The sequence below is a fragment of the Anopheles bellator genome, chromosome 1 (assembly GCF_943735745.2).
Source record: "Anopheles bellator chromosome 1, idAnoBellAS_SP24_06.2, whole genome shotgun sequence".
Classification (NCBI taxonomy): Eukaryota; Metazoa; Arthropoda; class Insecta; order Diptera; family Culicidae; genus Anopheles; species Anopheles bellator.
In genome coordinates, this window is record NC_071285.1 from 21,319,345 (window position 1) to 21,345,529 (window position 26,185).

The window sequence follows — 26,185 nt, forward strand, 5'->3', positions numbered from 1 at the left end:
AAAACCATGCCAAAAACAATTTGAGCCACTGTTTTTCATCATCTCGAATGACACCCTAATTAAGGGATGACTTCAAAGCATCATTATGAATTTGAAGCGTGATGAATTGTTTTTGATAATACAATTTTTGGTAATACACAAACATTCCACTTTTTTTCTCTTCAAACATGGTTTTTCTGCTGCTGTTGTTGTTATTATCATTTGAGCACGGAGCTTCTTCTCTTTCAGTGTGTTTGTTGGTCAGTTTTGATGTATTGGTTCATCGATTCACGTTTTACGATAGAGGTTGGTTTCTCCAAAATATTGAATTGTAATTTTAATACTCTTGTTTCTTGTTCTGGGGTTTGTTGGGTAGCACTGTTGTTTATTGGGTAGCAGCCCCATCTTGTTTATTGGGTAGCACTGTTGATAGGTCGTTTGGTTGGTTTTGGTTTAACATGGTCCTTTTTCTTTATCTTATCTTTTGGTGTACTATTTATTGGAAGGCAGTAATATGTTTTCGCGTAAAGAATTTAATTATAACGATAAGGCTTCGTGAGATAGACCGCATATGATTTCTCGATGGTTCCAGTGCTCGATGCTGCACGAGGGATAGGCGAGGGATTTTAAATAAATTAAATATAATTTATGCCAACCCGTCACCGCAAATGAAGTTAAAATAAACTACGGGAACCACTTGTTCGTTCCCCCTTCAAACTGCGCTTCGCAGGGGGATCGCTCTATCCACTATCGCCGTCGGCCTAAACGGTTCTGGCGGCGTAGCACGGTGGCAGCAGTAGGGCGGCAACAAGCACGGCAAGCGATCCGTGACTCGTGGGGACGAAACATAGTTGCACGCACGCTTCGTACACGCGCTTAACCCTTCGGGTGCAATAAAATGTTAAATGGGGCTCCGCCGGGCGCAATAAAACCACCCCATATGCGACCACACGCCCAGCGATGTCGCGTGACCAGCAGCCCGGCCCCGTTCCGTCCACTGCTAGAGCCGCGTTTATGAGTTTTTGCCGACTTTTTGAGTTTATTTTGATTACACACTCACTTTATGCCGCTTGTAATTGCGGGTTCGTGGGCAGCAATCGCAACCCGTGTCCATCTGTCGACAAGGGGGCGTGGGGGGTGTTAATGCACGCAAGGTGCGCAAGGTGCACGCAGGCGGTGCGAATGAACTGATGCAACAGCATTATCCTTTTCTCCTTTTTTCCAAAGATTGGCTCATTTTAGGTTGATTTAATTTGTGTCGTTTACACATTTTGGCAATTGTTGGTGGTCGGTGACAAGTGTTCTTGGTGTTATTGAGTAAACAGTTGATTTATTAAAAACTTGTCACGGTTGAGTGAATTCCCCCGTTCCGATCGCTGAATGGGGTGTTGCATTAAAAATAAATGTGTCAACTTGCGAAGAGGGTTTACGTGTTAGCGCTGCCGGTAAGTGATAAGCGGGGCTGTTTCCATTCAAATTGGATGTGCGCCAACAACCTTGCAGCAGTGTGTAATGGTTACAGCCTTCAAACTGTGGTTACATTCATCCAACGTTTCCACTTTTTTTTTTCAACTATTCGATTTGTTTCATAAATTTGCTTGTTGCTCTCTGTTTGGAATCTTTTAGGCTGTCTGTTTGATTCTTGGAAAATTGTTTCATTTTTCCCAGTGTGTCGTATTGATTTTAGCGGTATGTCATAATGTTCAATTTTGAATTGTTATATGTTTTACTTTAATTTTTACCGGTGTGACACTTTTATGTTTCGTATTTTTTTATTCATTCTATCCTTGTTCGTTGAGCGAATTACTTTTTAGTCTATAATTATTGCTTCAAACACTATAGCTACATTCAAAAGTCCTTCTAATGGACAAGGCCAGGCCACGGTGGAAGGTCGGCACGGTTCAGAAGAGCAGAGAAACTCCCCACGTACGAGCATAAGTGAACAAAAATTGGGACAACCAAATAACAACACTGTGCGATGTGCGATGTTGAGTCATGCTCTAATTTTCTCACCACTTATCGTGGCCATCGAGCGAACATCGGTTTAAAAACCGGTCCGTGTTTTCGATTCGGGAGGGGCCACCAAATAAAAATTAGCTTCACACTTTGGCTCGGAAGCAACGTGTTCCAGATCGATTGTTGATTCGGTAGAGTCGGCTGTTTTGGACACACAAACCAACCGCTGGGAGGCGGATCTTTTCCACAAACTAATTACCAACCGAAAGACCGGTTCTAAATCAAACAAATGCTAATGAGTAGCCGTCTTCCGATGCGAGCACCCATCAGCTTGTGGGTGTCGGGTTTTGCGATGTCACGGGCTGGCGTGATATGGGTTTGCCGGTAATGTTGGGCCCGCCGACGACAATGCCCAAGTCTGTTCGTTATTTGTTGAGACAGAATACGTACACGACATTAGTTAACAATTATCGTTTAACAGTAGCAAACCACTGTTCAGTTCTTTTCGGTCAGATAACATATCCGAGTGGTAGTTTTAAATGTATGCGATATGAAAATTTAAATGAATGCTTCTGACTACAGCATAAAGACGGCAATAAACACATTTATGTGGCTACGTAATGTTTCAAAAATATATCTATGACATTTGTTTCTGTTTAGAGTCCAATAGATACCTTAAAAATATTATTGTATCTTCAAATGAAATAAAATTTTGAACCATTTGAAGAACATAATGTAGCCCTTCTCATTCTATAGTCTATTTAAAGTTGCCTTGAACCTTGCCAACCCTTACAGTAAAATGTTCAATTCAGTTTTAAGCCCGTGATTCGAAGCGGCTCCAATATGGTGCTTGTCTAGACTTCACGAAGAATTGAGTTCAAATCTTACCATGTTACTTTCAATTTCGCATTAACATTCAAGTTTCTAGAAATCAGGGGCTTCTATTCGGACCGGATCTCTATTCTTGTTCCGTGTTTGCGAAAGAAAACATAACCATTGCTAGGAATCCGTAAACAACACCAAATCGCTCGACCATATTGTGTTTTGATTGTCCAAAAAGAAACACCAAGTCCCATTGCCAGCAAAAAACCAAATCGCTTGCTACCCGGCGAAGGCCGTTGTTTGGTTGGAATTTCGTTATTACATCCTGTAATTCTATCTACCAGCATCGCGAGCTCTGTGACGCGGCAAAACGCGGAGGTCCGGAGGCTATCGTGTGTTTACTCCTGCCAATCGGTCTGGATCGGAAAGGCGAATCGCCTTCGACGACCCCCGATCGGAGACGAGACGAGATTAAATTGAAATTTAGCCCCATCAGCGGGGACCCCGCAGGATCGCAAACGGGAATGCAAATTTCTCCGTCCGCCGGCGTGGAATAACGTGGGGCTGGTCACTTCCGTCCGCCCGGGGCCCGGCCGTTACTCGCACGATGGTCACACGTCGCATAGAAGCTGCTCACATTTTCACCATTGGCGAGAGATGGCTTTCCTGAAACTTTTCCCCATTTTCACCCCAACTTGACAATGGTGTTCGCTTGGCCGTTGCCAGCCGTGGCCTTTTCGGGGAAAATTGAATGGAAAGTCAAACACACAGGACGCGCGCGCCGAGGACTCAAAACAAAGAGGAAGTGGACAGCTTTCCGAGTTTTTGGGTTGGATTTTATTTCGTGGTTGGTTGCAGTGTGCACTTTCGGTCCTTTGTGGGAGGACGAAGTTTTCTCACCCACGGTGACACCCATTAGACAGTAGAGAGAAAGAGTGACGGCGTGGAAAATGGTACACCCGGTAAACAGGGACTCGGTTGATTGGTGAGTTGATTGCGCTGACGCGTGTGCGTCTAATGACGCAAGGGACCCAAGTCCTTGGACCAGACGGTCTTCCTTTGATAGTTTTCACACTCTCGCTCGATCACTCTGCTGCGAAGTTGTGTGGAAATGGCGTTCTAGTGTGACGGTTTGCTTCATTGATTAGATTTCGTGGGCCATAATTAACTTTTCGGACGCAATGTCTCGTTGTGCGTTGGGGATTTTTGACGTCGTAGTCCACAAATTGATTGGGGTTGCTCCCCAAAAGGGAAACCATTTTACCGGCCAGGTTTATTGGGCATTTGTTCTCATTAAGGACGAGAAAACGGATCGTTTGCTCCCGTTGCGTTGGGCCGTACCTTTTGAATAATGTATTGACCTAAATAGAGCGCGAAGTGATTACAGCTCGACCTCAACATCTGTCACTGTGTGCGTTTTTGGAATTATGCTACGGGGACGAGGCCATATCAAGGATCTGAGGGAGTAAGAAAAAGGGGGCAAAAATGCGCACGTAAGGCATATCGTGGCTGAGCCGGCTATCGGAAAAATCTTTCGTTCTAGTGAATCGGCTAAAATGAGAGAGCTGTCACGAGCATTAGACGCAATTCTGACATAAATTATCATTCCTGTCGCCTAAGGTAGGGACGTAGTTCATGCATTTTAAATACTCATGATGTCCCCTTACGCTGATTTCGACGACGCAGTCGCAAATGATTAATTTTAAGGAGTTAGGTTGTTCTGCCTGATCCTCCATGGTCCGATCTTATATTGCAAGGTACGAGCAAAACGAACGTGTACAGGAAGAAAAAAATATGAAAATATAACAGAAACGTTTGGTAATAGTTGAACATGTTTAAAAATCGTTGAAGAAGAATCGCTGAAGTTTAGATTAAAATTGGTATAACATGTTTTTAGTGCATCATCGCCATTATCAAAAAACGAAAGTTCGAGAATGAGTTATAATGTACACTCCACATAATTCACACCCCGAATATTGTTTTTGCTTCCTATAAGAGTTTGAATAGTGTATTTTTACACAACTTATTTCGAAACCGATATCATTGGCTTATTGTTTTAGATTTTTATATAATTAGATAACTTATGCGGCCATGTTTATGCTGATAATAAAAACCAAGTCTACAGTCTGTAGACTTGAAGAGTCTAGCCAAGCAAAGTTCTGTTTAAGAAATTAAAAGATGTTATGGGATGAAGAATTCCCTTTAACCGCTTAGTTAAATCGATTAACTCGTATAAATAATATTTTTGCTTTTATTATGAATCATTGATACACACGAAATGTTTAATCCATGCAGAATTAGGACGACCTCAATTCCATTTAAGTAAAACGCAAATTTTAGTTTTCGCAAACGCTATGACTCTGTCATGCGCTCCTTTCTATAATCCTCAGTTATTATTGTGGACCAGGTTGTTTTCTTTCACGAAGGAATTTAAACGCAAGTTTTATATTCCGCAACAAATATTGTTATATTAAAACTAAGTCAACTCTAGATGCTTAAATACCGAGCAAAACGAAGCAAATCATTATCTCAGAAGCAGGAAACTAAATTAAGCTTTGTTTTGGGTCAGTGAAATGATCCCTAAAATGGGTAATATTATTATGATTACTATGAACATCTAATGATATTTTTGAAGGATTGTTTCTGGAATAAAGCAAATTTTTCGTCTCCAGTCTCCAGTCCTATTATAAAGCCCTATTCTACCAAGTTCATTACGGGTTTCCATGGCACATTTTCAGCTTTGCAATTCGCAAATTGGTATAAAGTTGAGAGTTAATATTTTTAGTTTAACTATCACTGCGTTTTGTTTTGTGTCTTTAAATAGCTTATTGCTGGAATTCCTCGATTATAAGCATAAAAATATAGGTGTAAATGTTAATTAAAAAATCCATAAAAAACACTGAAAAATGAGGACCGAGAACCCCAATACTGTCAGCATTGCGACTAACCTTTTTTTCTAATTTGCTTTTAATTTCAGATCCCACCGATTGAGCAAATAAAAAGCGCCCCAATTAACCTCCGGCGGTCTGGTTGAATAAAAGAAACAGGAGAAGAAAAGTTTTGCTTTCTGGAAAAGAGTTCGAACCACTGGGGCCCATCTATGTCTCGGATCGCAGCGAGCCCCACAACAGCATGTGCGTGCGGGCAAAAGTGTCCTTTGCGAGTGAAAATTATGCGACCGGACCCGTGTATGGCCGTGGCCCGGCACTAGAATGCAGCACCCCCGTGTTTGGCGACGATTTCCCGGAAGTCCCGAAGCCCTTCTGGCGGTAGCACAACGGAACGGGCATAGTAATAGAAAAGAAAAAAGACGATCCCACGGGGTCCCAACCTGTGTCGGGGGTTGTCCTGTGCTGATTAAAAGCGTGTAAGAAGTTATGAAGTTCGTACGCGAACCGCAATCCAACCGAAGTACCAAAGTGTCCAGCCCAGTGTCGTCAAGAAACAGTGTGACCGTCCGTGAATCGTCATCGTCGTGCCCCTTCCGGTCAACCCTAGCGGAGTCGTCCTTCGCTCGAAATCGTGCCGCAGGAGCAACAGGCGTTTGGCGTGTGTACGCCGTCGGTGTCCTGGTGCTGACGTTTTTCGTGGTTCGCGGCTCGGGCGATGTGTTCACCGTCGGCTATCTGACCGGTTCACAACGACGTGCCGGTGATCGGGTCTACGATAGACCGGGTAAGCCATAACTTACTAACGATCTTTTCAAACAATTTTAAAGTCAACAAGAGACCGCAAATGAAAGTGTAAGGAAAATGACTGTGGCTGGTAAATTTTATTTAGCCTGTACCTTAAACCTATCGACAAGATTATTAGACAGACAGATTTAAACCTATCGACAAGACAAGGAATTTCCGTGGGCTACGTATATTTGACTGCCATTTTTTGGTGGCGTTATGTTGCTACTCTTGTTACTCACTTATGCAGAAAAGTTCGGCCATTTTGACAGATCAGCAATTTGCACGAAGCAAACCGCCACAAAAGGATTTGGATTGAATTGGATTTCGATTTTTTGGAAAACCAAAATGGGCTTTTGCGTGCCTGGCCATAACAACACACTAACTATTCCAAAGCCACCGAATTCCCCAAATCTGTCCCCTCCGGCTTTTTCTTGTTCCGTAAAATGAAAAGGCCCATAAAAGGACGAAGCGAGCATGATCAAGAACAAGGTGAACAAGATAAAAAACTATGATCATTCAAAGTGCTTCGAGGATTACAAAAACGCTGGCACAAATGTATAATATCTGATGGAAATTACTTTAAAGGGGACAAAATAGGGGGATTTTTGAACAGGCCATTATTACATAATGTTTGTCATTTCCTTCAGAATAATCACTTAATCAAAGAATGTATTTTTTTATCATTTATGCAATGTTTGTCCGCATTATTTTCTCTCGTTCTCAAACGCTTTTTCACTTGTTGTAATAATACTTTTTTTTCTTGATTTCAAAAGTTTCAACATAATTTCCACATTAACGGACTGTTGTAACCTAGTTTAACATATTTTATTCTGAGCAAATTTTAATCATATCAACCGTTGCCTGGTGCTAATTACACTCCAAGTCTTAGTCTTGCCGCAGTCTTAAAATGCTTTAAATGCTCCAATGGCCAGCGAAGCGACAGCAAAAGGGCCACAAGGAAGCAGTCACAAATGTACTCCGCCGCACGCTGAATGCAGAGTGCAGGGCCACTTCACCGGCTTCCGGCTTCACTGCGGACGCACGCCGCGCCTGCAGAATTAATAGACGCCGTTCATTTCGCTGTCACTGTCATCCGTGATGAGTGAGCTTATGCTCTCGGGTACTTAACAGAGCTCCTTCGCCCTGCGGACCTGGCAAAACGGAAATAATTAGATAGCTCCTTCCAACCAAAATCCAGCAGTTTCGCACACATAAAATCCTCCTCGCTAACCGGGGTCCGCCAGCGTCGTGTAACAAATCCCCCGCAACGCGATGGTGCAAAAATTTAATTCTATGTTTATACGGCTCTGTGGGTAGCATTTTATGTGCCATCCGACAGATTAGTGAAGAAACTATTTAAAGAGAGCTAACACTAACTTCAGCTTGGATGCCTTTATGGTGGGTGCTCGTGATTTGGTTTATGGCTGATTAATTTCGGAACGATCCTTGACCAAAACTTGAACGCAAATCACACTTCTGTTTGGTGCTAAAATTAAAGGCATATTTTCTGAATGGAGATTGGGTTCTCTTTCCACAAAATTCAACGACGCAAAAATGACGATGCTGTACGACGAAAGGAAAATGTTTCATCCCGTTAAATAGCCGTCCATTTGTCTTGCTCTCGAAACGGAACGGAACGGAAAGCCAACTACCATCGCCATCGCTCACGGCACCGGTTCTGGTGGCACCGTTTACTACCGAACACATCACGCCTCGTTACGGTGCTTCAGCGAGCTACCTGGTGGAAGCAGTCTGCAGTCTGGTAACGGCTGGCGAGCCGCAAGTGTCCAACGTTGCAAATGGGAGCAATTTTGGGTTTGAAAAATGTTTAGCCGTCTGTATGAAGGTCGGCCGAGCTGAGCAAAGGATCCGTTTTTTGGCGCCGTCTCTCACACGTACACGAATATGAATAGGGTCTGATGGGGTGCACACTTTAAGGTTGTCTCGCCCGGAGAACGTGTACAGTGGCCGATCGTCTGGAGGAGATAATTTTTGATAACTGCGTGAATTTGAACCAAAGGGACCATTCGATCGATGGTGGGAAGAAAAATGGTTCATAAACAAACTCCTGTTCTGCCGGTCTTTTCCTGTACAAGATGTTGATATTTGAACCCCCAAAAAATGCGTCACCGAGCTCACAACACCAGTTCGCGTTTGATTAATAGATTACTTTCACACCAACCAACCAAGAACGTTAACGGTGCGATAAAAAGAATGGGTCGACGACGACGGGTGCTCTATAATTAAACCTCAACTCGAAGTTCTTCATTCGCCTGAGTTATCATCTGTTTCCACCTTCTGGCACGGCCACCGACTCGCCGTTCGTCTCTAATTTATGAGCTTTCCAATTTAATTAAGCAACAAGAGCTGGTGTTGGACTTTAATTTACGTGCCCGAGGAAGTGCATTTGTTGCACCGCTGAACAATGGCCACCACCGCTGGGGCCGCTTGGGCCGTCTGTAATTAATTGCGATTTTATGCAAAATACTATCGTTTGATAGGATGAGGAAAAATATGGTCTATTGTGTTGGACGTGGAAACGGAACGAAACCGGGCCAGGCCGGAAAGTGCAAGTCCACAGCAGACAGCACAATGGTGGCGAAGGTTGGCGACGGTGTACTGCAGTTGACAGGAAAGCCAACAGCTTCGACCGCAAATTTGTCACAATCGTTTCTGGATGAAAGACCGGAGACCGGAACAGCACGGAATTCGAAATGTTGCGATCGTTACAGTTTTTGCTGTTTTGCCAGTTGATGCTCTTCTATGAGAGGCTCGAATGTGGAAACTCCACGCAGAGGCCTGCGAAACGAGGAAGCATTTTCTTCGGTCCGATTGCTTCAGTTTGTTCTTGCTAGGCCATAACGGATGATTGACTAACATTGCATAGTATTACAGCTGAAAATAAATACGATAACAACTTTTGCTTCAAAATACTCCTTTATTATAACCTCAGTCATAACCTCTTCCTTTGGGGGAAGTCTCTTACCGATGAGCAGTTTTTGAGGTCTGTGAATAGCCAGTAGTAGAGTCACTGGGAGCTAGGTCTAGGACGAATACGGTGGATATGGGGAGCCATTCGAAGTTCGATTCTTGTAGTTTTGCAATTGTTTTTATGAACTTGTGCGTTGTCTTGTTGAAACAAATTTTCTTTCTTTGCCATATGCGGTTATTTCTTTGTAATTTCAATTTTTAATAATGTAATTTCAATTTTTTTAATTTTAAGATTTTTTTAATTTTCTGGACGTCCGCTACGGTCTGCATCATCGGTGTCTTTACGACTACGTTTGAAGCTAGCAAACCACTGTTTTATTGTACTTTCCGATGGAGTGGAGCCATTATAACACTTTTCAAGCCATTGCTTTGCTTGAGCGGTACCTTTTCCTATCAAGAAGCAGTGTAACGTTAAAACAGGAATTGGTGTTTGATTCATGATTTTGAAAATAACAAAAATAGTGTCACTCTTAGCCTAACACCTCACAAAGTTATGAGTAGAATATCATGAATTTATAACAGCATTCTGTTAAAGATTAGTACTAATCTAAAAAGTGATGAATGCAATAATACGAGCGCTTTTTATAAGTTAGGCCCCGGACTTTTCAGGACATGTTTAAATTAAAATATTAGCGTAGAGTATCCTCGTTGGTCTCTGGGTTTAAACTCCACCGCGGTGCACCTCTGGGTACTCAGACGGCTATTCAATTGCCTGCTGCTAACGTCAACTTGCGCTTCGCATTACTGTTTCGTTTATTGAACTCCAGAAGGTTGCCTTAATTTGGCTTTCTTTTATACAACTTGTTTTTTAATTACTGGAAAGTATGCAAAACAAACCCTTCTGCCATGGACCAAACATAAAAACACTGCCCGACTGCGGCGACTGTAACCAATAGCACAGCAACTGAACGGTTCATTACTGGTTTGGGTTGCGCCCCTTCCGCTGCACTTTACTGGCCACGAGGACCAATTAAATGCCCACCGAGACCCGATTGCTGGCCACGGGCCGTCCAGGCAACCGGTAGGCAACAGCACTCTGGCTCTGCTGTATTCTCTGCTCCGGTTGCTTGGCCGGTAATAGAATATCCTTTTTATCTACTTATAGTCGTTCTTCCATTACCGTTCCTCTCAACCGCGCGCTCTCGCTTTCTTTCTCTCTCTGTCTCTCTTTCACGCTCACTCACTTACGGTCTCTGTGCACTCTGCGTTTTTCCCGGGATAGGATTACAGATTTCCGGTGCCATCACGCTGGCCATGCGCGAGGTGAACGAACGGTACTTCAGCAAGCATGGGCACGAGCTGCGCTTCGAGGTGGCGGAAACGTACGGTGAGGAGATGACCAGCATCCGGAAGACGGCCGACCTGTGGACGCGGGAAGTGGTCGGTTACCTGGGGCCGCAGGAAACGTGTGTCCACGAGGGCCGAATGGCGGCCGCCTTCAATCTGCCGATGATTTCCTACGTGAGTAGCATCGTCGGCGGGGTGCCGAAAGAAACTATCTCAATTTATTCGTCCGAAAACATTAGCAACATTGAGAACCAGAGTGATATTCGATCGGTCAGACGGTTGCTCTATTTGGTAAAAGTAATTATCGCGTCTTATAGAAGGAAGAAGTTTTGTTTCGTGTTCTGTGGTTCACCAATTGATATGCTCGAGTTCATGAAATAGTCGTTGTATTTTGTGATTCGTGTGTGTTATTTTTTGTTGTTTCATGTTTTCATTGTCATATCAATTGTTTTTTCTAAATTCTAAAAAACTTGAAACGAATTTTCTTGATTTAGAATCCAGTTTCAAGAGATTTAAAATCTATATTGAGCCAACCGTTCTTTTGACTACGAACATTAGAGTGTTGTTCCAACATTTTAATGCCCAATCTTCAACACGCATCATAGCGAGCGATTGAATTTGGATGACAAAGTAAGCCAATTAGTCGCGGCCATTCAATCCACCACCATCTTCCGGGTCCTTCCGTTTTGCAGTTTTGCACCCACAACGAAACGTCCAACAAGAAACACTTCCCGACGTTCGCCCGGACCCGACCGCCGGACCTGCAGATCTCCAAGTCGGTCGTGTCGCTGCTGCTCGCCTACAACTGGACCCAGGTACGTAGGGCGGCCCTCAGCTCCTTCTCCGCCCCACCATCGTCTGATCCGCCCGCACTGTGGCCACCTTCTCTCTGCCTTCTCCGTCCGTCCGTCCGTCCGTCCGTCCACTCTGAAGTGTCTGACCGAAATCCACAAAATCCGATCGAAAAAATGGAAAAATAGTTTTCCTCGGCTTCTTTAAGGTTAGTTTTTTGTATCGTGCTTCAGACAACGGTGAGTTCGACGCAGTGGCGGAAACGCTCAAAACTACACTCAAGTCAGCCAGCATCCGGGTCCGGACGGTCGCCACCTGGAGCGACGTCTACCACCACGGCTACGCCGGCAATCCGTTCGACCGGCTGGTGGAGGAAACGTACGCCGACACGAGAAGTAAGTGGAATCCCGTGAAACGGGTAAACGCCGGGCATAAATAAATCAAAAAACCTTGGAAATGGAACGTCCTGAAGATGAACGCTTCCGGTTTGACCGACAGACCGAGTCGTCAACCGTTGAGCTGCAGAATAGAAGAATACCAACTTTTTTTTGCAAATTTATTTTCTTCTTCAGACCGTTTCATTATCTTAAACTTTCTCCTTTTTTTGTTCTTATCATCATGTCTTGTGGATCAACTTCATTGAATACGTAGCCTTTTACCTACATTCTTCTGTCCTGTCGATAAATAAAGTTTATCAGTTTGAATGCACGTTAATGATGATTTCAAGGAAAGCGTTCCAATTTTCGAACCTTGTTTGGATTGTTTTAGATTTTAAAGTAGAATCGAGCTTAAGCTAAATTTTTCGGACCATTAATCACGCCGCAGATCACAGGACTCCGGCTCCGGGGGAGTGACGATAGCAGATCGCTTAAGGTTCAATTAATACCCAAGACCGTTTACCGAGCTGTCGCGGTTTTTTGATAAATTATTTCCAATTTGCTCCATTGAACCGATCCGCTCCGGGTTTCTACGCCCCTGTCGGTGCGGTCCTCCATGGTGGGTAGTTGGTCCAAAATGGGCCAATGGGTTCTGGGTACGCTCCGAAAAGTACGCAACAGCCGTTGTGCGCTCCTTCGCTATCGCTTTTCCTTTTATTTATTCATCTTTCGTCCTCGTCACGCAGAGGACACTCGTCGACAGGACATTAATCAAATTATTGACGTTTTCTTTCGGTCCGTTCCGACAGTTTATCTGGTACTTGGCTACCACTACGAGCACGTGGGTCTGTTGGTAAGCCTTCGGCGTAAGGGGTTGCTACAGCACGGCGACTACTTCGTGGTCGGTGTCGACATCGAGCAGTACGACGCTGGGCTGCCGACGAAGTACATGCACGGGCTGCTGCAAACCACACCGGATCCGGATGCGGTCGAAGGATTCCGACACTATCTGGCCGTCGTACCGTCGGCGCCGGTTCGTTTCGATGAGTTTGCGGTGCAGGTGAGTTTAGTTGAGGGGCGATGATAGCAGACTGACGATAATCGGTTCCAGCTACAAGTGGGCGGATTGATCGAGTCAATTCCTTGCGCGTGCCGATGTTTCCCGTATCAATCAAGTTGTTTTATGTGTTAGTTTTATGTTTTGGAAACTGTTTTGCTAAAAGTGCACCAAGTGAATGGAAAACAATGAAATGATTTCCAAATGCCTTTATCTAAATTGAAAAGTTCATAAACTAAACTAAGAGAAGTATAAAAAAACAATACATCAATCGGTTAAACAAGGAAAATATTGACAAGTAATATCGAAAGAGAGAGAGAGCTTGCAGTCGGTGGTCGAACTGGTCGAATTTAGAAAGCATACAGTTTTCTACGACTAAAATAGAATCAATGGGTCGCGTAAATAAGGTTTCCAAAAAGATTGCCCAATTAAATTCATAGTTAACTTAATCACTCTACAAAAAGCCCATTAAAAGCCAAAAGCGATCTCGTCGGCACAGAAGCCAACCAGAGAAACGTCCGAGAAAACTGGACACAGCAGTAAACCCATTTTATGTGCCACATTCTTTTTATTAAGCTGATCCTCCGTTAATAGCAAACGGAAAACGAAGTCATAAAAATTTAATTCCACCCCCCCCCCCCCTCACCCCCTCCCCGGGACACAGCAACAAATCCTGTGCGTAAATTACAGCTTCCTTCGCGGACCGCGAGTGACGGGGTTAAAATTTCCGAACCACAACCAGTGGATCGAAACTTCGTCAGTGAGTTACTAAAAATTGCAGAAAAAAAGCAACCGAAAACGAAATCTTCTCCAACATACGAATACGGAATACGAAGGAAGCATATTTATAAACTCGGCACCGATTTCGGCCAACTGACGGGCGGGACGAAAGCGTTGAAAGAGTTGGGAGCGGTATTAAAAATAATAAATCTCTCTCTTGGGCGGGCGGTCGGTCTCGCAAACAACAAACAAGGATTTGGTGATGCGAGCGAAACGGAACGGAAAATGCATTTCGCGGTGGGGTGGCTGGCGTTTCGCGCGGAGTGCAACGTGCAATGCATCAAGTGGCACGTTCACTCGTTTGCGATCTACATTGCAGGGCAGATGGAGATGCTTGAGGATAAAATTAGTACGAAAACAAATCGTACACTGCCAGAATCAATAACACGGTTTAACTGTTCCGATTGAATTTACTGCTTTTCCGATACCGATTAATATCGGAAAAGCAGTAAATTTCCTCGGTTTTTGTGCCTTTTAGCACGCATTTCTCTTTTGCTTACTTCTTCATCTTATTTGCTTTAGTTTATATCATTTTTGCCTTTTCACTCTTTACATTTCAATTTTAACAAATTTGTTTCTTACTCCAAACAATTTTTCCAAATCACCAAATTTTATGTTATTTCGCAAATTGTCGGTTGTCTTTATGCCATTTTGAAGATGTGAATGTATGACTGGGGATTCGAGAATACGAAGTTGATGCAGCTGTGAGCTGGCCGACGATGAATTAATTTCCGAAAATGTTACATATTTAGACATTCACCCTCGTGTCTTGTCTCTCTTCGTTCCGCGTGTAGGTAAACAAATATCTGGAGCTGCCACCGTTCAACTACCGAAACGCATTAATCTTCTTCGGAGGCGTTAAGCAGGTAAATATTTACGACACAACGCAGATCGTCTATGCCGATCGTTTGGCCGAGTTTTTCGCGAAATTCGCGAGCGCAGATTTACGTTGCAGCAGTGTGGCCGCTTCGGTTGATTCCAACAACTTGCAAACTGTTGTTGCAACCTCCGCGATGGAAGGTGCACTTTTTGGGCCGGTGCAACGAAATCTGTTTCATCTCAGCCGTCAGAAGGCGATTTGTACGGGTTGATGCTTCCGAACGGGGTTATTTATTGGGTCGCTTTTTTCTCGAAAGGAAGGCTATTTCTGTAATCAAACGATTACGGAGCAGTCGGAGGTTCTTAATAACGTTTGACTGATTGGAAAATGTGAAAAAGTTTTGGCTGAAAATTGATTGAAAAACTTTGCTAATGTCAGCAAAAGATGTGCAAAGTTTAAATCGAACACAAAATCGTGGACGCTCAGCTCTGGAGGAAGTATCCATCCGGTCACCCTATTTTTCCCGAGCGAACCACAAGCTTGTCACACACATTTCCGTTTCGGAAATTGAATTAATGTACCAAGCTCCGGGGAGGGGCAAATAAGCAGAACTCTTCATGACACTAAGGATAAAGTTGATTACCGCCCTGCATGGGCTGCATCCGGTTGCTGCAAACGGGCACCGGCCATAATAAGGACATGGTAATCGACTCCGGCTTCATTGATTGCTATCGAGTTACGCGTCCAACGAAAAACGAACTCGTTGGGCATCTAAAAACCGGAGACAGCTCTGGCTTCGGCCAATGGTTACGCTTCGCAAAACGGATCCCCCAGGAGTCTGGGCGTGTACCGACGGCAGACGGCATCTTCCCAAAGCAGCCGCCGTGGGATGTAATGTATTTTCTTCCGTATCAATAATGCACTTCCGTGACAATGGCGCCACGGGAAATGGAAGAGCTTAGGGAGGAATTTAGAAAGATTTCGCCAGATCCTCTCAGCTGATTAAATAGACGCTCCGAATTGCTTTGCGGTGTGCTGCAGGGCAAAAAAAAACTGCGCCAAGTTTTATTCTTTGTGACCATTTCCGTTGCCTTTCCGTTACGTTACAACGTATTTTGAACTTCCGGTTGTAATGAGGTTTTGGATTAATTGAAAAAAAGAGTATGCGTATATGGTTTAATGTTAAAAATTGTTCTATATCGAGGTTTAATATAATATGTTTTTCAATTGCAATTCATTTTTTAAAGTTTTTATTCATTTGGCCTTATTTTTGGCTACGTTTTTGATCACAATGGCGTTAAAATGTTACGTTTCAAAGAAATATGAAGAATAGTTCAAAATTTGCTCCAATAAAATAATAAGTTGTTATCGTTATTTTATGTTGACCCTTTGAGCTTTTATTTTCTTCTTTCTGTTTCTTTTCAAATTTGATGTTTCTTCGCTCAGTTGTTTTATAAAATTGTTTAAATGTTGATGCCATTGTTATGATTGTTAAGATCTTTCTTGCAACTTTATCTTTGTAATCTTTATATTGTAACACATTGAAACGTTTTTTTTCTAAGGCTATTTAAATTTATCATATCTAACCATAGAAATACGGCCCGGTCCGTTTTTCGAAGATTAAAAAAAATCTAATCAAACTAAATTAAACTTATTGTCAATCTACCGATTATTAGCGATTAAACCAATAATAACTCGATAGACGAATGGTCGAATCATCTCAATTACTCAATCAGCTCAAGTGTTGCCGATTGACACACTTTCCTATGATTGCCCCAATGAAAGATAATTTTCCAATGGGTTAGGGACTCCCTCACACGACCTTTTAATCGTAATGGCTGCCTCTCATGCTTGCAGCTTACTGTCTCTAATTACCATGATTATATTGCACCAGCAATGTCAACTGCACAGCTTGCAATCCGTTACGAGCTACGAGAGCATGCAGATTGACTATAATTACGGTCGGAAGTGGTACGAACGGATTGCCATATACCACTGTGGGTGGGATCGTTTCAATTCAACGCCACTTCGGGATAGCCGCAACCAACAGCTTTCCGGGAGTACCTGATAATGCCTGACTTCGTTCACTCCGTTCGTTGAATGTCTGAAGCGGACAGAATTGAGCTTTCGTGATATTGAATCGAAACCATGGGTGGGGCGTGCCTTTCTGCTCCCTATTTTGCTGGTTGGAACGGATAATCGATTCCGGTTTTCTTCGATGGCACATTTCACTCCAGACCGATCGTAGAGGCAAACCGGGCGACGAGATTGTGATTGGTGGTGTTGGTGGGTTTAAAGGACATTCCTTTTATACGCTCTCGAGGAGCGCAGTTTCGTCCACAAATCGCAATCTACTTCGACGCCCCGATGCGACTGGCGCTTAAAATGCAGTTGAAAGTGGCATGGACGAATCAAAAGGATATTATGTTTGTTCTGTGATTCGTTTCGATGGGATAAATGGAAGGGTGGATAAAAGTTGAATTATTCATCTGACTGCTTGTGTCTTGCGAAGGTGATGAGTTTATTGATTTTTCTTTGCGAACAGTTTGGTTATCATTCGTTTACTATTATCATTTGGTTTATTTATTGTTCGGCTGTTTGGCGTATTGATGTTATATTAGTTGATATTTCTGATATTTGGTAGTAGTTATTAGTAGTTGATAGTTGATTTTTAAAAATTGTATTTATCCTTTTTGATCTGGTAGAGGAAAAACATGTATTAAACGTATACTGGAAGAATGAAGCTTACACTTGTGAAACATTCACAAATGGACTAATCAATTGGCAAACCTGAGAAAGCAAAGCTAGCTCTCAACAAATATGTTTGTGTCCAACACCTAAGCCGTGTTGCTCTCTTGCATGCCTCCTGTCAGCTTCGTTTGTTCCCTACTCGGAACCAGCGCTTTGACGCTTCACACCGCACAGCATTCCATTTCGTTCGATTTGCATCAAAAAGCGATTACTTCGCGAACAGCTGGACTCGGCACTCGGCTGGACGAGCTCGACCTCGATAATGGTGTTTGATTAATGACCACCGACAGCGACAGCGGGAACCGTCAACAACGCCGGTCCGTGCCACGTCCGTGTTCGCCATCCGCTGGCTGCTCCTGCGCGCTACATCCGGACCCGGGCCCTAGCCCTTCCGGTTCATCGAGCCGTCCGACCGTCCATTAATTTACTGCTACCTCATCTTTCTTCCCTGACGCGCCAGATCCGGGCGGAAGCGGCCTATCTGTACGATGCGGTCCATCTCTATGCAAATGCGCTGATGCAAGTGCTGCAGGCGGGCGGCAGTCCCGAAAATGGGTCCGCCATCATCGACGCGATTAAGGGCCGGGCTTACATGAGCGCGATGGGGTAAGTGACACCAGCCAGCACCTTGCCCGCTGGTAGCCGACGTTTTTTTTTTTCATTCGTCCTGATTCCCCATCCCCGACCAGCTATCTGGTGCACATCGACGAGAACGGTGATGCAACAGGAAACTACACGATCCTCGCCCGGAAACCGGTCCCCAGCACCGAGCCCGGCCAGCGCTACGGGCTGTTTCCGATTGGACGGTTCAGCTCGCCCACAGTGGATCGCATCCCGGTAAGTGCTCCCAAAGTGGACTGCCAGGTCAGTCTGGGTGATGGATTGATAGGTCGGTTTTTGGTGCCTTTTTGTATTTTGGGAGCTCGTTGGAAAATATGGCCACTAAACAATAGTAAAGTTGCACTATGAACGGGTTGCATTTCGTATTTATCGAGTTTATTTCCGGTGTGTTGTTTGCAAACTATGTAAATATTAGAAAGCAAAACCGACATTTTTAAATTAATGAAGAAATCAAATTTATATTCCAAATCATGTAGATTCGAAATCACCTTTTTTATAGTTCTCAAGTTAAGGTATTGTATTTTGTGATAAGCATTTGTCAAAGTAAATTCTTTAAAAAACAATTGTTGTAAGATGTAATTATTGTGTCGTAACCTCTTGGGTTTTTGGTAGCGTGCCATTATACTGCTCCATTTTTTGTACGAACTAGAAACAACTCATCAAATTTAAAACGCAACATAAGAATAGAACTTGTGTTTGCAAAATAATCCTTCGAAGCATGAGGAGTCGTAAAGTGCTTGAAACAAATCAGAACGTCTTCAGAACAAATTCTTCTAAATGTATGGTAGTTCGCGTTGTATATTAGAGCTTACGTTCGCTGGTGTAGATTTTTCTCACCTTTTCTTTCACTTCTTCTCTTTGTACATTTCTTTGTCTAATTCCGTAATGCGCCCTCTCTCTCTCTCTGTAGTTTAAGATCCAGGTGAGTCCAGGCTGATGGGTGGTGGTGGTCCAGTGTATCAATGTATCTTGTCCGTTGTCCGTTTTCTCCCCATCGTTGTAGTTAGTGTTTTGATTTCTCCTCCCTTTTTGCCACAAATATTTGTTTCGATTCAACGGATGGAGCCATCCATCATACGTGGAGCACGCTGGAGTTCCCGCTGGTGTTGTTTGTTCCATTTATCAGTCGGATTCGATCGCTCACGCTTAGGAGATGATCGACTATGTTGGCTTTGTTTCTAAGTTTGTACCCGTTGATGGTGTTTGCTTCACTTGTTTCCTGTTTTTCTCTTTCTATTCAACACAGCTTTTCACACTTTACGTTTTTAGTTGTTTGGTGGTTTCGATTTTGCTAAAAAATAAGGAGTGCAGAGTGTTGCTAGTTATGCATTGATTGTTTAGAAATGTTTGGTCGAAGTTGAGAATGTTTGTATTGGCCCGTTGAGTGCAGTAAACAGTCTTCAGTTGGAAAGAATGTTTACTGTTTCTAGTGTAGATTGATCCAGCTCGTGATTGATATGATTTTACTGTAAATTTGTAAACAATATAGCACGAAAATTATAGTTAAATTATAAGATGAAGTATAAAATATATTGCAACTATTAGTTAACGTCATCAAACATTGTAAGAACTATAAATAAACGCCTTAGAGTGGAATTTCAAGTATGTTATTTTGTACGTACTAGCATAATATGATTAATTGGCATGCATTGGTGGCCGTCTACAGTATTGCAAACGAGTCTTTCAATATTCAATTCTCCGTTTTTGCCAATTCACAAAACTTATTGAAAGCCACAACCGGTAGAGACCCTTCTCAAGTGACACCCGTCGAAGGATAATATGCCTTATCGTTGCTGTCGGTTTAATTTTCGTCCACCACGCGTTCGATGCAAATCAGTGCGTGATTAATCGTCGCAGTGTCGCTGTTCGAAATAGACAGCGCACCTTCGTTCGCTGCGACAATATCCTTTTTTACCCACTTTTATACTCTTATTTTGCATTAGAGTTCCTTCGTTCTATTTAATGCCGTACTCTGCGCTGTCTCCCCGTTTTTGCTCTGACCCTTCTCGGTTAATTCGCATGCTGTGCTAATATCCTTACCGTATCCTTTACGGCCACGTGTGTGAGCCCCCTCGTGAAGGTCCCGAGACGGTGTTCGGTTTATTCTGATCGGTTTTTCGGCATCTCTTCCATTCTCGGACCTTCGCCAAACGACAATCGGGCAGGAGATACGCTTGTTCGGCACGATCGACTGGGTCGGCGCAGGGCCTCCGGTGGCCGAACCACGGTGCGGGTTTCGCGGCGAGAAGTGTATAAGTAAGTATCGAGGTGCCGACAAAACGCGGGCAAAGCAGGAAAGACATCGTTCGGTTTGGGGGAAAAAACTTATGAAAACTATTGCTCCGGACACCGGGGATGTTCCGTCTCATTTCCTGCGCGTCCAGGCTACACGGGAGAAATCACGGGAGGCATCGCCGGCGGGGCGCTGCTGTTGCTGGGCGTCGTTTCGCTCGTCCTGTACCGGAACTGGCGCTACGAGCAGGAGCTCGACAGTCTGCTGTGGAAGGTTGACTTCAAGGAGATCCAGATGCACGAAAACGAAAAGGAAACCACCGGCCAGAAGATGACCCGGGTAGGTAGCCGGCTTACGTGATGGGGCAAACACCTGGGATATCTCAGTTTAAGAGGTACACACGACATGCCCTTTCGTGTGTCCTCGCAACGGGACCCGTGTGGCCCCAAACCGTCACTGACCTAGTTGGGGCAGTGTTTCTTCGGAATGTTGACGTGCCGAGAGCCATTGACGGTGCGCGCGTGTTTAGTTTCGAGAGGCATTCACGTCGTTCGCAGCGTGACAGCTACGGGTGGTCCCTCCATTAGGGACCTACTTCGACGGTGGTGGGCACATAAAACCGAAATGGAGTTAAATGACCTCAATGCCAGCCCAAAATAACGTACGTCATGTTACACTAGAGAAGAGCACAAGAAATAGTGAGACAGAGAAACAGAGAAACTGGAAAAGAAAGAGTGAAAGAGAGAAAGAGAGCAAACAATGCAATTACAATTTCCGCTTTTCCGTTCGTGTGTGACTACAATTCTCCAAATACTCTACAACTAGCAGTGGATTAAGCAGACTAACCACATAAAATGGCTGGATTGACGAAAGTCGTAGGTCTCCGAACTCGTTTCTCCAGAACCGTGTGTATTCTGTTCGGTTCAAACTGGTATGTTAATCAAATTTTGGTGCGATGGAGACGCATGGCCACTTACGTTTGATGGAGGCGCATGGTATCTCACACATTTAGATTCATTTTGGGAATTGATTTAAAAGAAATTTTAACTGCTCTATTTAATTTACCCTGTGTTTTTGACTCGATGCAATTAAGGGCTTGTTTTTCCACATTCCACCTATAATTTGAACTCGTGGAAAAATCCTGGTTAAGTTTAATGAAACGTTTGTCTTCCCATCGTGCAGACAACCCACCCGCTGATACGCACCAGCCAGGTCAGTTTGAGCTCCAATCCGGATTTGGACTTCCGGTACTCCACCATCTTCACGCCGATCGGGCTTTACAAGGGCCAGCTGTACGCGATCAAGAAGGTCAAAAAGAAGAGCATCGACATAACGCGTGAAATGAAGAAGGAACTGAAGCTGCTCCGGGATATGCGGCACGATAATCTGAACGCATTCATCGGCGCTTGCACGGAGCCACCGAACATCTGCATCATCACCGATTACTGCAACCGCGGCAGCTTGAAGGTCTGGCAGAATGGATCGATTAGTCCTGTGATGACTCCTGCTGTTCGGAATTTATTTAGAAGTTTCCCTCCTCTTCCACAGGACGTGCTGGAGAACGAGGATGTCAAGCTGGACAACATGTTCACCGCCTCGATGGTGGCGGACATCCTGCGCGGGATGATTTACCTGCACGAGTCGCCGCTTCGCTTCCACGGTTCGCTGCGGACGGCCAACTGTTTGATCGATTCCCGCTGGGTGGTGAAGCTGAGCGACTTCGGGCTGTTTGCGTTCAAGCAGGGCTCCGAGGAGGTGCCGGACGAGAAGGAAAAACTGGAAGAGACATGCCAAAGTAAGTGCCGGTCAACGAGGGGGCCCGTATTGAAGGTGCAGTTGTTAATGAATTAGGAAGAACAGTTTGAAGGGGATTACTGTACTTGATTGGGCTACAATGTGAGCCATTGGCTTAAAAATACACTTGAAAAATGTCAACATGTCGTGTCCTCAAGTAGCTGTGAATATTGATTTTCGACATTAATGTAGTAAACAGGCGTCCGAATGGAATATTGAACTGAATGAAATTGAACCAAAAAGGAATTTCTAAACTCTGGCATACAAATCTATCTTTAATTACAAATTAAGTAACCCCAATTGGGTTTAAACTTGAAAATTTGGGCCACAAGTAGAGCCTAAAAAAAGATAAATTTGAAGAATTAGGATAAACTTGCGGATCCAGAATAGATTCTTTCGTAAATCCTGCGCTAATTTCTTAATAAAAATTCATTTATACTTTTTGAAAAACTTTACAAATTTTCTTAACAGTAGGTTTTCTTCAACATCAATTTCTTCATTTTGGAAAGCTTTAGCGCTTGCGTGAGTCAAGTCATTACTGCATTGACATTGATTTTCTTTTTTTTCATACTCTTCACACATTTGTTTTGTGGATAAAATTGTCTTGTCGTTGGTTTTATGCAACATTGCGAAAGATTTCGCCCAACAATTTTTGAATGAGAATCATTAGACTTAATGAATTATTTTGGTGGGTCTCTTCCTTATAAACTAAATTAGTAACGTCTTTTCTCTTCTTGAACTAAATTGGAAAATAAAATTTGTTTTTGTATTAAACTTTAAGAAAACTTTTTTGTCGCTGATTATGGTTCTTGTATGCACAATCGTACTGTTGAAAGTCACAAAATTTAAATTGATATGATTTATTGGGTGTAATTTTTTTATTTATCATTTTCAAGTCCTCTGCCTCCAAAAAGATCCTTCAAAATGTCTAAGTTCAAGACAAAATGAACGTAAACGTAAAACCTTGACTTTAAAGCAAAGGATATGCTTCTCTATTCGTAAGTCAATTTAGTGAAAGTATTACATTATTGAACGTTAAAGCCTTATAACCACAAAACAATTGCACGGTAATGAACCACAGGTTCCTTAGGCAGTTCCTTTCGCCGGAATGATCAAAGCACCAAAATTATGACCATGCCAACAGAGCGTGTAATGTTTATTTACCCATTCGCCATTCGGCCATCAGCCTAAACAAACCGTTTGGCTCTGTTGATAATTGACGAGACCGTTAAAGTCTTTCAATCGACAGATAAATCTGCAAAGTCCCGCATCGCCGACCTGTTTTGTGCCTACCCTTTGTTTATGCACCGGGTGAGATTGGGCTGTTTTTGCATGTTTAGCCCCAAAACAACGGGATTCGCTCGCTCGGTGGACTCATAGACTCAGACTTTGTCCAGATTCGACCATAACCCCGATGCCAGTTGGCTAACCGTTTTGTTTTCGCTTCTTCAACAGAACTGCTGTACCGGGCACCGGAGCTGCTACGGGCAGGGCCAGCGGCCACCGTCCCCGGCACGCCGAAGGGTGACGTCTACTCGTTCGGAATCGTCCTGTACGAGGTGTTTACGCGGCGCGGCCCGTTCGGCGAGATCGAGTGCACGCCGATGGAGTGCCTGAAGCGGGTGTTGAACCCGCTCGATCCGAACACGCCCTTCCGGCCCGCCATCCAGCCGCTGGAGACGTCGTTCGACTGTGTGCGTGAGTGTTTGCGCGAGTGCTGGGCCGAGCGGCCGGAAGATCGGCCCGACTTCAAGACGATCCGCAACAAGCTGCGCGTCCTGCGCAAGGGCATGCGACCCAACATCTTCGACAACATGATGGCGATGATGGAGAAGTACGCCAACAACCTGGAGCAGCTGGTGGACGAGCGGACGGACCAGCTGCAGGAGGAGAAGAAGAAGACCGAGGCGCTCCTGCTGGAGATGCTGCCGCGGCCGGTGGCGGAGCAGCTCAAGCGCGGCCACAAGGTCGAGGCGGAGAGTTACGATCTGGTGACGATCTACTTCAGCGACATCGTCGGCTTCACGTCGATGTCGGCCGAGAGCACGCCGCTCCAGGTGGTGGACTTCCTGAACGACCTGTACACGTGTTTCGACTCCATTATCGGGCACTACGACGTGTACAAGGTGGAGACGATCGGGGACGCGTACATGGTGGTGTCCGGGCTGCCGATCCGGAACGGGTTGATCCACGCGGCCGAGGTGGCGTCGATGTCGCTGCAGCTGCTGGAGGCGGTGGCCGAGTTCAAGATCCGGCACCGGCCGAATGACCGGCTTTATCTGCGGATCGGCATCCACTCGGGCCCGGTCTGTGCCGGGGTGGTGGGGCTGAAGATGCCCCGCTACTGTCTGTTCGGCGACACGGTCAACACGGCGTCGCGCATGGAGTCGACGGGCCAGCCGCTCAAGATCCATTGCAGTCTGCAGACCAAAGAGATCCTGGACTCGCTCGGGGGCTACCAGTTCGCGGAGCGCGGCCTCATACCGATGAAGGGCAAGGGCGACCAGCGCACGTTCTGGCTGGTCGGCGAGGACCCGGAAGCGCGTGCCCGGCGCACGAAGGAGCGGACCGAGCGGCGGGGCTCGCGGGCCCTCAACAAGTACCTCGGCATGCTGAAGAGCGCCACCAACGTGCCGGGGGTGCGGAGCTCGCTCAAGAACCGCTCGTTGGCCATGGCGCTCGGGATGCCCCGTGGGTCACTGCCCCGCTCGTCTAGTCTGGAGTCACCGAAAAGACTGAGGTTCGCCAGCGGAGCCATGCTGGAGCAACACCGTTACCATAGGTGAGGGGGGCGAGGGGAACGCACATAAAGGGGGTATCCAGGGCTCATGGGTTGCCGCCGTTCTCCACCGCAGGTACAGCGACGACGCCCTGATGGAGGTCATCTCGGACAGCAGCATCCGGCGGTCGGACTACAGTGTTTCGGACGTGACGGAGGACATCACTGCCTCCTGCCCCTGCATCGAGCACCTCGGCCAGGCGAGCCTCGCCGAACCGGCCTATCTGCTAACGAACTGCCCCACGGTGACGACGCCGCTGCTCAACAACAGTATCGCCACCTAGCGAGAGGTCCTCGGAGTCCGCGCAAACTACCCAAATTGGTGTTACACTGTGTATTAGGTTAGGGCGAGGTGTAGCGTGAAAAAGAGACGTGTAGAGAAAGAGAAAGAGAGAGAGAGAGAGAGAGAGATGGTATTCTGCGTGTTGTGTTTGTACTTTTTGAAGGTTTTTCCTTTCAACAATACCCGATATCTAGTCATGTCCTCAATGTCTATGTCTGTGTGCTTAGTGCGATACGCAAGGTGATAAACTAGGCAGGAGAAGGAATCGGACCCATGGTAGGAGCAGCGGTGGGGGGAAGGAACCCGTTTAGCTAGCGTCTACCAGCACTGTACTGTGTCACTCGTTGTAACCGTCCCCCGTGGACTCGTTGTGAAATATAATCGTTTGAAAAGCGAACGATCGTCGCTTGCTATTGGAGTTTTTCATCAATTTTATCAAGAAATTTATCAATCAATATCAAAACAATTCAATAGCCATCAAATCGAATATGTTTGTATCGAAGAACGCCTTCGTTCTCTTCATGCTTTTAACCACAACGAAACAACGGCAACAACAACGTAATCGGCCATAGAGAATGAGTATCCAATTAACACAAGAACAGAATCAATAATAAAAGTTACATGTTACCTACGAAAAGTACCGTTTTGAATATCTATTTACGGATGTTTGAATCTGTCCGTTAATGCGCGTCAGCGCCCTCTTTGAGTGGTTAGCGGAACCCTTTTTCACTCGTGAGAATTTTGTCTCAAAAGGGAATTTGAGTGAGAATTTTGACTTTAGAAGGGAATTTCGCTTCGGGAAACCGAAGAAAAAAGGCAAAAACAGAGACCGGGAACGCAAAAGGGAAATAGGGGAAAGGAAATAGGGGAAATAAGGGAAATAGGAAATGGCGTTAGAGGATAGAGGTGTCGGATAGATAGTCTGTCTTTGAATGCCACCGGAACCAATAATTTCGTACTCGTTACAATAATTGTGAAATAATTGTATCCCAATAAAGCTTTGGGATACACAATATTTTTAGTTTGGTTGTTGCGACGCATAATTGCCCATGAGCAAAACAGGGAGTTTCTAGATTTATTCCACAAATATTAAACGATTTGGGATTTGTTTATGGTCATGGCGAAAGCAAGTCGTACTGCAAATTGCAGTCTTCTGAATTGAAACGGTCCATCCAAAATGTTCCTG

At 44.7% G+C, this 26,185-nt stretch overlaps 1 protein-coding gene across 1 annotated transcript; it reads left to right on the top strand.

Moving 5' to 3' along the window:
• The first annotated feature begins 6,134 nt into the window (after positions 1 to 6,134).
• On the top strand, positions 6,135 to 25,000 carry LOC131215204 (guanylate cyclase 32E). The gene is made up of 15 exons (XM_058209591.1): positions 6,135 to 6,432; positions 10,648 to 10,886; positions 11,405 to 11,527; positions 11,713 to 11,899; positions 12,691 to 12,941; positions 14,513 to 14,584; positions 17,750 to 17,895; positions 17,979 to 18,126; positions 18,821 to 18,832; positions 20,076 to 20,166; positions 20,295 to 20,482; positions 21,326 to 21,610; positions 21,692 to 21,938; positions 23,393 to 24,719; positions 24,793 to 25,000. Exons 1-15 carry the CDS (start codon positions 6,135 to 6,137, stop codon positions 24,998 to 25,000), a joined length of 3,822 nt encoding a protein of 1,273 aa, XP_058065574.1.
• The last annotated feature ends 1,185 nt before the right edge of the window (positions 25,001 to 26,185 follow it).

Bases quoted from the DNA above. Each gene is read 5' to 3' on its own strand.
- LOC131215204 (XM_058209591.1), top strand. From the start codon at position 6,135: ATGAAGTTCGTACGCGAACCGCAATCCAACCGAAGTACCAAAGTGTCC. The intron at 10,887-11,404 runs GTGAGTAGCATC...TCCGTTTTGCAG, and splicing joins ATCTGCCGATGATTTCCTAC to TTTTGCACCCACAACGAAAC. The intron at 14,585-17,749 runs GTAAATATTTAC...CTGACGCGCCAG, and splicing joins TCTTCGGAGGCGTTAAGCAG to ATCCGGGCGGAAGCGGCCTA.